This window comes from Diospyros lotus, chromosome 3, assembly GCF_014633365.1.
Source record: "Diospyros lotus cultivar Yz01 chromosome 3, ASM1463336v1, whole genome shotgun sequence".
Lineage (NCBI taxonomy): Eukaryota > Viridiplantae > Streptophyta > Magnoliopsida > Ericales > Ebenaceae > Diospyros > Diospyros lotus.
The window spans coordinates 35124465-35136887 of NC_068340.1; the positions used below are offsets into that span (position 1 = coordinate 35124465).

General features: G+C 36.5%; 1 protein-coding gene across 2 annotated transcripts in view; it reads right to left on the minus strand.

The window, feature by feature from the left end:
- Nucleotides 1–10301, minus strand: part of LOC127798519 (sister chromatid cohesion 1 protein 4) — a 52061-nt gene extending 41760 nt beyond the window's left edge. Inside the window, exons 1-4 of one of the 2 annotated variants that reach the window (XM_052332137.1) lie at nucleotides 9472–10301; nucleotides 5299–5560; nucleotides 4731–4828; nucleotides 4521–4564 (exon numbers count right to left, since the gene is read on the minus strand). In XM_052332137.1, coding sequence (XP_052188097.1) covers nucleotides 4521–4564; nucleotides 4731–4828; nucleotides 5299–5560; nucleotides 9472–9595 — 528 coding nt within the window. In that variant the 5' untranslated portion in view covers nucleotides 9596–10301. The remainder of the gene's footprint in view (nucleotides 1–4520; nucleotides 4565–4730; nucleotides 4829–5298; nucleotides 5561–9471) is intronic. The other variant, XM_052332136.1, reaches the window with a different exon arrangement.
- Between the last annotated feature and the right edge of the window lie 2122 nt (nucleotides 10302–12423).

Consider the following 12423-nt stretch of genomic DNA (forward strand, 5'->3'; position numbering starts at 1 on the left):
TTGTTGGCACACTACACAGGACATCACAAATTTCACTACATTTGCCTTTTGATTAGGCGAAAAGAATAATTGCTTGACCTTTTGGTAAGTAGCTCATATCCCTGAGTGACCACCCAAAGGCGAATAATGAAGGGCCCGCAATATTTTATCTTTTAGAGCACTGTCATCTTCTACTACCAATCTGCCCTTGTACCTAACCAGCCCATTGGGCAATGTATAATCTGCCATTGCAGTAGGTTGCATTGCCAATTGTGTTATGATAACCTGAAGCCACTCCGACTGGCCATAGCTAGCTTCTAACTTTGTCAAACTCAGGTACTACAGATGTAATAGCTTGGCATGATGCATTTTCGTTTCGTCGGGACAATGCATCAGTTACTATGTTTTCTTTACCTCATCGGTACTAAATAGTATAATCCAGCCCCATGAGCTTCGAAACCCCTTTCCTCTGGAGTTGGGTATGCAGCCTTTGTTGGCCGCTCTCATGGTCTATGCAGATCACAAATGGCTAGCTCTCCAAATAATGGCGCCACTTGTCAATTGCCCCGACAACTGCCAACAGTTCCTTGTCATACACACTTAAACCCAAGTGTCTTTGAGACAAAGCTTGCCTTATAAAGGCCAATGGTCGCCTTTCTTGTCCCAACACAGCTCCCACACCAGTGTCACACGCATCCATATTAACTGTAAATGGCTTAGAAAAATCTGGAAGAGCTAATACTGGGGTCGTAGACATGAATTTCTTAAGGGCTAAGAATGTTGCTTCCGCCTTGGGATTCCACTGGAAACCTTCCTTCTTCAGCAACTCAGTGAGAGGTTTGCTCATAATACCATAGTGTTGCACAAATTTCCAGTAATACCCGGTCAATCCTAAGAAACTCCTTAGCTCCTTCACATCTTTAGGTCTAGGCCACTCCAACATTGCTTCCACTTTCTTTGGATCCATTCGTACCCCTTCTCCACAAATAATATGTCCCAAGTACTCCACCTCCTTCGCAACAAAGGTACATTTTGAGAGCTTAACATACAATTAGTGAGACTTAAGGATCTCAAATGTAGTACGGAGATGTGTGAGGTGGTGTTCAAGAGTGGGGCTGTAAACAAGGATATCATCAAAGAAAACAATGATGAACTTCTCAAATAGGGTAGGAAAATTTGATTCATCAAAACTTGGAAGGTGGAAGGGGCATTAGTCAAACCAAAGGACATAACAGTGAATTCATATAGCCCTTGGTGGGCTCTAAATGTTGTTTTATGAATGTTAGTTGGTGCCATCCTAATTTGATGGTAACCAAACCTAAGGTCCAGTTTAGAAAAGATTTTTGCGCCATATAACTCATCCAATAGGTCATCAATCAAGGGTATGGGAAACTTATTTTTTATAGTGTTGGAATTAAGTTGTCTGTAATCTATGCAAAATCTCCAAGTTCCATATAAGGAGGACTGGGGAAGCATAGGAGCTTTGGCTGGGTTAAATGATGGTTGAGTCTAGCATTGTTTTAACTTGCTTCTCAATCTCGATTTTCTGCGCAGGAGGGTATCGATAGGCTCTAACATTGACAGGTTCTGAGTTAGGTTTAAGGTGAATTGAGTGGTCCAAGGGTCTTTGGGGTGGTAAAGAAGTGGGCTCCAAAAATAGATCCTTAAATTCTACCAAAAGTGAATGCAAGTCCTCTGAAAAACATACCTTATTTGCGAGTTGGAAATCAATGCTAGCATTGGTAGGCTGAAGTCCTTCCTTCGATTGACTGTCACATTCCATCTCCATAGCTTGTATAAAATCGAGTTGGGTTATATGTCCTCCCTTCTTCAACATCATCTTCTACAGCTGTTTCCCGTCAATTAGCTTGCACTCTCCCTGCTCTAAATTGCCCAGCAAGGTCAATTTATTTCCTTCAATTACCACAATGACTTCTAACTTGTTGAAATCAAAAGTCAAAGGACTCACAGTCCTCATCTAGTCTACGCCAAGTACTATATCACATCCACACAATTCTAAAATTCGTAGATCAGCCACAAATTCCTGCCCTTGCATGATCCATGTAAATCCTAGACATTTATAATGGTTGTACATTCTATTTCCATCGGCTACAGTTACCGACAAAGGTGTTGTGGTTGTCATGGGACACTAGAGGCTTGTAGTTGTGGCTTCACTAAGGAAGTTGTGGGTACTTCCACTGTCGATAAGCACCATTAATCTTTGTTTTCCCACCTATCCTTTCACTTTTATAATCTGTCCCATAGGGCTTCCTTTCCCTTCCTTCCTCTCTTTGCATGTCTTCTTCTTCTTCTTGCTCCAGCCATTCTTCGCTGGCCACTTCTTCTTCTTTTGTTTCCTCTTCCGTCTTTTCTCCGTCAACTCCCTCCATATTCATCAATTGTCTTTTGCACTGATGACCCGGATCATATTTTTCTCTGCATTTGAAGCACAGCCCCAACTGCCTTCACTGCTCTATCAAATTTCCCTTACTTCCATTATTACTCGCTGGTGTCTTAGAAGCTTGTTGATTATGCCACATGCCCCAACTGGCTTCGTTGCTCTATCAAATTTCCCTTACTTCCATTATAACTCGCTGGTGTCTTAGAAGCCTAATGATTATGCCACGTGAGCAATGGCCTTGCGTTTCCCCCTCCGTACTATCATGCTAAAATATTGGGTTTATAAGGAACCTTGTGTTTCTTGAGGATGACTTCTAAGGCCAATTCTTGAAGTCTAGCTTTTTCTGCAGCTTGTTTTACAGACGTAGGAGTCATCCTCTTCACCATTGGTCGCAATTCTTCCCTAAATCCGCTAATGAAGACCGATACTAGATATTGTTCGGTGAGTCCTAGATGCACTGTACTCACCATAGATCTCAACTCCTCAAATCGGGCTTGGTACTCGACCACAGTCCCTTTGTTTTAACTTGCTGAATTCTTCAACTACATCATTCATGTTTTTCTCCCCGAAATGTTCACATAACCCTCCAGCAAATTCTGCCCAGCTTCCATGCATTCCTTCAATCTTGGACTCATCCTTGATACCAAGAATCCACTTCTTCATTCAAATAAGATGCCGCCAGATTTATCTTTTGCTCTTTAGGGATTCGATAAAATTGAAAAAATCATTCATACCTTCTTACCCACCACCGTGGTTTCTTTCCATCGAACATCGGAATCTCCAATCTTAGCATTGGAACATGGTTCTAAGTCCATTGTAGATGATTCCTTCTAGTAACTTCCCGCACTGCACCCTGATCTACTTCATCAAGAATCCCTTGTGTGCCCGAACGGTTGCCCGGATGTGGCAAGATCGGATTAGAGGTCTGTCTTGGGGGATATTCCAGCGATAAACGAAATTGGGGTAGTGAAGGCAGCATGCTTAGTAAGCTGTCAATCCTTCGTCCCTGGAATTCTACTGATTCTTGGCATCGATTCGTCGCTTCTTGTTGCTTCTCCATGGCTGCTTGCATAGTTTCTCTCCATTTGGCAAATTCTTCTCACGTTTGGCGTAGGGTTTCCTGGGTATGGGTTGCCCCAAACTCCATCGATTCTAACCTGATCTCCAACTACTTCAATCGTGTTCCCTCGACCGTTGCGCCCTAATCCCCGAACCTCACAACTGAATCGTCCGGATCTGATACCACAATTGTCAAGCCCTTGAATTAGGGCTAGCAATTCGATAATTCCGATTGTAGAACGAGAGAGAGAGAGGGAGGAGTTTATTCATTCAATCAATCCATGAACTCCTAAGGATTGTAGGTCTTCTTATTAATAAGACCTCTAGCCATACAACAACTCCTCTAACCTCCTAACTGTCTCCTCCTACTGTTACAACAGTCTTTCCCGCCTTCTAACCTCCTAACTCCTCCAACAGTCTATAAGAGGTAGAAATTACAAGATAACCCCCAAGGTCATAACAATTTCTTTCTAAAATTTCCACTACTTTGAACATATTCGTTATTCTTATCAATAGGCACTAAAGTGCTCTTCCGCCATTCATGTGTCATCTTTTTGACTTAAGGATCACATTAAAGAATTCCGTTAACCGAATAATAAAGTAGAGAAGGAAAAAACAACTGTTATAAAAAAGGAGAAAAAAACATATATACAGATTTTAATATTCTGCAGTGTATACATATACACATTCATATAAGCCTATTCCTACAAGGTTTTGGCATAGTACATTCTTATCCCTATACTCACACAACATATATACCTATTTCTATATGGATCTGTCACAATATATACCGATTCCTAGATAGTTTAGTACAGTATATACCTATTCCTATATGGATTTGGCACAAGATATACTTATTTCTACATACATGTTCCTGCATGAATTTAGCACAACATGTGCCCACTTCTATATGGATTTTGGAGCATTATATACTTATTTCTACATGGAATTGGCTGTTCACAGCTATATAATCATCTCTACCATCAAAAAGCAAAACCTTGACCATCTAATCTAACTATACCATCAGGCCCAAAATTAACTAAATTTACACAGCACAATAAGTATGATTACAGTGTATTACCTCATCAAGGTCTAACCCAGAAGCATCACCATCACCAAATCGCTCTAAAAAGAAACCACGAGAAGAAGAAGAAGAAGAAGAAGAAGAAAAGCAAGGAAAATCAAAGAGAAGTTAGGCTGAGAACCTTGACTACAATAACCAAAAAGCCAAAAGCATCTGAGAAAAAAAGTTGGTAAAAACCATGCAATGTCATGAAAAATGAATACTGACCATCCAGTCCAAACTGAGTTGTGGAGTATACCACACCCTCCACCGAATCTTGGAGCGTAATCTGCTCCCTTGTACTAACGTGATGATCAACATAGTTACTGCAAATAAGTAGTCAGTGTACAAAAATTAGAATGAGAACTATTGTTCAATTCTTATTCACATAACAATACAATAATTTATTCTTCAAGAGAGTTATAAAGGATAGAAATTCACTAAGGATGCACATATGAAAAGAAAAGGAAAAGGCGGAAAAAAAAAAACAAAGCATATTTAACTAGAGGCACCAAAGACTCTCCAACTTATGATATCAACCTGATGAAGTGATAGTACCATCCAAGACTTCTCTATAACTAGTAGCCACATAAGACATATATCCAAGGTTCAGTATCAATTACCAAAAACAGTAATCAATATCCCAAAAAGAATGGACCTTGTAACAAGAAAAATTGAAGTCCACTGAACCAAGACCTGTTCAGCAATCATAATCATTTTGGATGCAGCACATGCAAATGATTGCTTATCACCCCAGCCATACTTAAAGGTATAATTAGCATAACCTGGAACTAACCCGTGAAATATGTCACTGTCTGGCAGCTCAAAATCATCAAGATCAAAAGTCTCTGGCAAGGTTATGGAATGATATGGAGCAGTCGATTCTTCAGGTGGTAAATCGACAGCTGTTGAGCGGAAAGCTTGCTTTATCTTGAGCAAAGCTTCACTGCAATCATCAAAAAGGTAGTTTACCTTTCTTGAATATATCCTCACCACACCAAGCAATAGATGGCTAGATAACCGAAGAGCAATTGGTACATCAGGGAAGAGAATTGAATCTGTCAAAAACGAGCATGAAAGAGTTAGATGAATCTATTAGAGCATCTAGCAAGCATAGAATAAAGCAAGCCGGAACTCAAATTGGAATAAGGTTTATCAATTATGGTTTGATACAGAAAACAAAATAAAAAGGACACAACTTGATGCAATTTATTAGAATAAAACAAAAAAAGATACTCAAAATTTTGATAATAAACTAAAAGCTACAGGAAACGTAAAAAATATGTGGAAAGAATATGTGAAAGAGTGATAATATTTCAGTAAGATTATGTTGAAAAAATGAATAAAAAGACCAACCACATACCATGCTTGACGTATTAAAAGTATTACTAGCTACTAGCTAGTGGCAGCACAGTTTACTTCATCTCTCAAGAAGAAGAAATATGGCCTAGATTCCAATGTATTTTCAGCTCAATTAATAGCACAGGCCCCAAAAGAGTAGACAAGACCCTTTGATACTAATTCAACATCATCAAAGCAAATAACAGATGCACATATGCCAAGAGATGTCAAAGTCCAGTGGTATTACATTCCTCAAACTCAATAAATAAATATTAAATTTCAAGTAAATCTATGGTGAGGTAGAATCCTCAACTGTTATCCCTCAACAACCTTCAGTCTAGGTGGATGGAGTTTCAGCCTGCTGCAAAATGATTAGGTCCCAACAGAGATCAAATCAGGGAACTTAATACCCCCATAATGTCCCTTCATCAGGTTTAACTGGCTCTAAGAAGTCCCTGCATACAGCTTTTGCTTACAATCTCCTGTCTCAGCTTCATCAAAAAGCTGGAAAATCTGTTCTTCAGCCTTTTTGTTTTTTCCTCGAACTCAATAAATAATATTAAATTTCAAGTAAATCAATGGTGAGGTAGAATCCTCAACTATTATCCCTCAACAACCTTCAGTCTAGGTGGATGGAGTTTCAGTCTGCTGCAAAATGACTAGGTCCCAACTGAGATCAAATCAAGGAACTTAATACCCCCATAATGTCCCTTCATCAGGTTTAACTGGCTCTAAGATGTCCTGCATACAGTTTTGGCCTACAATCTCCTTTCTCAGCTTCATCAAAAAGCTGAAAAATCTGTTCTTCAGCTTTTTGTTTTTTCCTTCATTTTTTCTCATATGCTCCTTCCAACTATTTCAGCAAACACCCACATATAAGTATACACATGCCTACAGCCTACCCATAGAATAAGGCTTCCAAAAGGACCAAAAACCCTTGGAATTTGACTACTAAGTTCTCCCTGACTTGGGCACATTTGAATCACAAATTAAGTCCTCCAAGTAGCTGTCTCTACTCACGAATCAAATCAACCTTTGATTCCAAAATGGGTAGTAATCATCCCCGCCCACTATCCACAATATTCAGATCAACATACTAAAGTTGGGTTCATAACCTTATCCATTTAGGCCATCAAAAGGGCCTCCAACCTCAGCTTCAGGATAGTCTCGAAATTCGACAGCAAGCCACAGTAGTTGACGTAAAGTTGACTCTTTCCTCAACAATCAATCTCCTTTGTTCACGGTTGTGGAAATCAAACATCAAAGTCAAGTCTGAATCAAATGTATCTTCTGCAATCCTTCATGACCTCCACAGTTCGCACTCAATTGACTGACAACTATTCTTAGGCCTAGTTGACTTTTAGCCTTCATGCATAATCATGCTATAAAAAGTTAATTACTCATAGTTATCCACACATTATGGCACTTATAATCTGGGAAAAAACAAACAAGAAGTTAAAACTACCATAGTTACTGCTCCCCATGACCCAATGTCATTCAGGAAAATATTATTCTTAAAAAATTTAATTCCACACTGCATGTGCCGAGCATATTTCCTGTTTTTATCTAAAAACAAGACTTCTTTTTGCTGTCTGTGAACAAAAGACAGGAAAACCGCCAAGATTGTGAATTCTATAAAGTCGTATTAGTGGTCAAGACTAGTGAGTTGTAAAACTGTATCTTTTTCTTCTTTTTTTTTTCTCGGGGCATTTGTTGCATCTTATTTTGATAAATAATAACAAGGAAAAAAATTACCAAGTCTTAATCCCACAATTTGAAGTCCGCTGCATGGACTTCATCTTTCCAATCATCCCTATCTGTGATCATATCTTCTACAGGACCATCATAATGTGTATTATACCTAGAAATTTCCAACATTTTTTTACTTTCCTCTACCGCTTTTTCCAAAAACCTTTTTCTATCCACTCACTCGACTCACAAAAGCATATATCAATTTCTTCTCATATGATCAAACCATTTTAATCGTGTCTTACACATTTTATCCTCAATAGAACCCACTCCAACCTTATAACGTATAAATGGATTCCCTAATCTTTAGAGGCTTATGGCCAGTTTGGTTGTACGCTAAGAAGCCAAAAAAGTGGATTTTTTTAAATAAAAGCACTTCTGTAAGTTTTTGTGGTGTTTGGCCAACATTTAACCCCCCCCCCCAAAAAAAAAGCATTTACTAACAGCTAAATCTATTTTTCTGCTATAAAGCAAACCCAAGAATGTAAGTTTAATATTAATTATATGGCACTTACAGAATATAAAGCCATAAATAGAAATGAATGGAAGGCTAGAATTCATGCAGCCAACCCCATATAGTGGGATAAAGGCTTGGCATGTTGTTCAAGCAAAAGCAAAAATTTAGAGCTTTTGTTGTGAAGCAAAAGCAGAAACAAAAAATAGAATTGCTTTAGACAAGATTACCCCAAATTAACATTTAAAATTACAAACATTACACTAATCAATCGTGTTTAATTCTAGTTCCATCTTTGCACAAACCATCCAATACAAAATCCATATCATCACAAGCCACTGTATATAAAATCACATATTGTGTTCCACTCAATGAATAGTAATTTTTCAAATTTTTGCAGATTTCAAATTTGCTTCGCAGAAGAAAGAGAGGCTCCGATCATCGGATGATTTTTTGTTAACACTCTCAGATGTACGTATCCTTAAAATTCTCAATATGGGTTTGCCCAATTATCCATGAGTTTATCATAAAAATTAAGACATTGTTAAAAGGCTTTTTTATATTCAAATAGCATTAACTAAATAAGCATTTCTGTAAATAGTCAATACTTTTTTGGTAATTTTTTGTTAGAATCGCTTTGTTCAATCATTTGCCAAACACCTATAACAACGCTAAAAGCATTCCTAGATGATTTCATCAAACACTAATTTTACCTTAAAAGTGATCCTTATATATAAGCATTTTTCACATAAATGATTCTCATGACAGCAGAAATTTCACAAGAAGGCCATACAGGCACTTAGTTCAAATATGGTTAGTCTTCAACCCCCTACTACTGTGATAGCAAAGCATTTGTTTTCTTTCTTTCTTTATTTTTTTTTTTTGGTTACACACTCTGGAAAACCTTGAATCTAGTTTGATTTTGTAAATGGTTTGTTACTACTGATTATGTCTTAAACCGCCATATCCTGATTACCAAAATTCAGTAAACAAAATATTGTTAAACCACTACGAAGACAGAAATTGTGAGATGAGTAAATTAGTTAAGCTCTGACTTTTCTAGCGAACAAATAACTTCATGAATCATTCAATAAAGAAATGCGCATAAATAACCAGGTGGGTAAAACTAGTAAGATCGGAGCATATAAGACATTCACTGCAAAGAACACACCCCTGTAGAAAAAGATAAGGCAAGTATACAATAAAAAGGGGGGGGAAAAAACATTCAAGAAGCACCAGGCAGTGGAAAGTAAAAGAGGAAAAAAAAAGAATAACAAAGGAACGAGACATTTTTATGTGGCAACTTCTTGATGTTGCTGCTTCATCACACCAAAGAGTTGTGATCCATTCAATAAAAACAGCTGATTTTGCAAAAGGGTCTAACAGATTCAACAGCTTGACAGAAATAATGGAAGAACCACTTACCAACAGAGACACCAATATCAGTGTCGGCAACCTGATTTTTGCGCAACTTCCGCTCCAAATGTGCTGCAATCCATATGGTGCCAAGCGGCCCCTTCTTGGCCAATATAAATTGCGAATAAAACATCGTTGCTCTCTACCCAGCACTGAACCTCTTCAACTCATTTAACAAAAATTCCCAACACGTCCACTTAATATAAACCAACTAAAACCTAAACCTAGTTGAAATTTCAAACCCGTAACCCTAACAACTTAACCCGGAAATTGATATCAAATTTGAGCATATCGGAACCCTCCCACCCCAAAATTCTCCGGTAACAACAACTACTCGAGATTATCGAACAACTCGAATTCAGCCTCTTCACTTTCAGCCAGAAATCACTAGGACTAAAGAATTCAGAAACCCCAACGAACTACAACAGCAAATTATCGAGCGAGCTGACCAAATCCACGCGGGAACCGAGGCTCAACTCACCGGGACAAGCCGATGCCCCTTACCAGAAGCACCTGAAAGAAGAGACACGCCAGGTGACGAAGTATCCGACCATTTTTGGGGAATTCACAAACCCTAGCTCTCATTCAACGAACTAAACTCGGAAACCAGACAATTCTCGGAAGTCGTGTCGGCGAAAGATTTGAATCTCAGTTGCAGTGACAGAACTCGCAGCCAGATCCGGCTCGGAACGAGGAGTTCAAGTTCGGCACGATTGTAAATACACTGTGATGAGCGTACAGCCAGGAAGAGAGAGGACGACAACAGGTGAACCCATCCTCGTTATATTTTGCAGGTCCGTAATCGGAGCGCTTTGACTTGAGAGGCACCCTCTCTTTTCGATTTTTCGACGATTTTAGGATTTTGAATTTCTGGGAACTCCGCGGTGTAGCTGCATCCTGGAAGAGAATGCGTTTTGGACCGTGGGACCAAGAGCTGGTTTTGATCAACGGTCCAGATCTTACAGAACCCGCATCCTGCGGGGGGAGATAGAACGAATCGGACATCTCCACGTCACTGCCGTTCCATCCTACGGAAGCTGGATGGTAAGAAAAGCGTAGGGTGATGCTCCTCTTGTCCGCGCACGAAGACTTCGTTGCTTTGAACAAAAATATATTTAATTCACTGGTTAACGCCAATAAATTAGTGAAATTATATATCTCTAATATTTTATACTTCATTTTTGTTAAATAAAAGATAAAGTTACAGCGGCGTGAATGCGATCATCCTTTTATTTTGGGTCACTGCGAAACTTTTATTCGCTATATTATTTTTTAAAATATTGTTTTCTTATTTAAATAACTCAAAATTAACTTTAAGTATTTTGATTCATTATGATGTGTATTCAGTTAATTTCAAGAGTTTTACCAAATAATTAAAATTAAAATTTAATTTAACTTAACTAATTTTACCAAATATTTGTATGTAATCAAACTTATTTCATCTCATATCAATCTTACACAAGGCCTTAGTTGAACTTTTTGAAAGTATAAGAATCAATTTAATCCATACTAAAATGCAAAATTAAATTTAGCACTTCCATCAACATTTTTCACATATTCAAGCTATGAATTATTCTGCATTTAATTTTTTTTTTCATATTTAACAAGGCTTAATTAAGCATATTATTATGTATATGAATGATAGAAGATGAGAGAAAACTTAATGCATGTGACATTATATTGACTTTAATACATTAAGATGCCATATTATCAAGTTTATGGGAAGTGGGTTTTCAGGGGAAACAAATAAAAGGAAAAACAGTAAATGTAAATAATTGTATTAAAAACTAACCCTCAAAATCATATCTTAATGGATTAAATATATATTTCTAAACTTATAAAATAGAAAACATTTAAATTTAAAATTCTCAACTTTTTTTGCAGGAGTAGTGTTTGTTAACCACTATATAAGATAGAAAATATGAAATATGAAAATTTGTGAATTTTTATACTTTTCAATATATTTGTTAAACTTATATGATCATATTCAAAAAACTCATCGTAATATTTATTTGACCTTCCTTCAGATAAATTTATCTAACATTTTATATATAAGACCAAATTATCCATATGTCATATATAGAACCCCCACCCATTTATTTTTACATATTCATATTCATTCTCATCCATTTCTCTTCCCATGCTCGTCATTTTCCTTGCCACTTAACTTTTATCTGTTCACTGATTTTTTTTTTCTCATTTCTCGCCCATTTATTCTTCCTCATATTCTCATTGATCTTCCCCATTTGCTTCACCGATAGTCTGATTTGCCTATTTACTTATCTTTCCATTTGCTTCGTTGTTGGTTTTATTCGCTTAATTCATTGATTTTTCCCATTCGTTTCATTGTCCAACAACATTGGTCTTTCTCTTTAGCTTCACAGTATGACCATTAATCATCAAAATATTCCCCTTTCTTCGATCTTCTAGATCTTCTTGCAATCTTCTTCTTCCTCTTATTATTTCTTATTTTTCTTTGATCTTTTTGTATGTTTTTTTATTATTATTTTATATTTTGACATTTTTTAATTATATTAATAATTATTTATACTTTCTAAATATTTTTAGAATATATTTTTGAACATGGATTTATAAAATAAAATATTATTTTTGTTGACAATTCATATTAATAATTAAGAAAATATTTGAATCCTAATTTTGTTATTGATATTAACATATAATTTTGAATAACTTTAGTAATAAAAATATTTTGATAAAAAATTCATATCTCGATACTTATCATATACATTTAACATATAAAAAAAATATATAATTATTAATAAATTTAAAAAAATTTAACAAACAGTTTAATATAAATATTAAAATATTTCTCAATCTTATATTAATTATTTTATATATTGATCCAAAAAATATTACAATCTTATTTTGATATTTTTTTATTTTATTCATTTTAACAAACACATCAAATAATTTATTGCATAAGCTTGACAAGGAAGCATC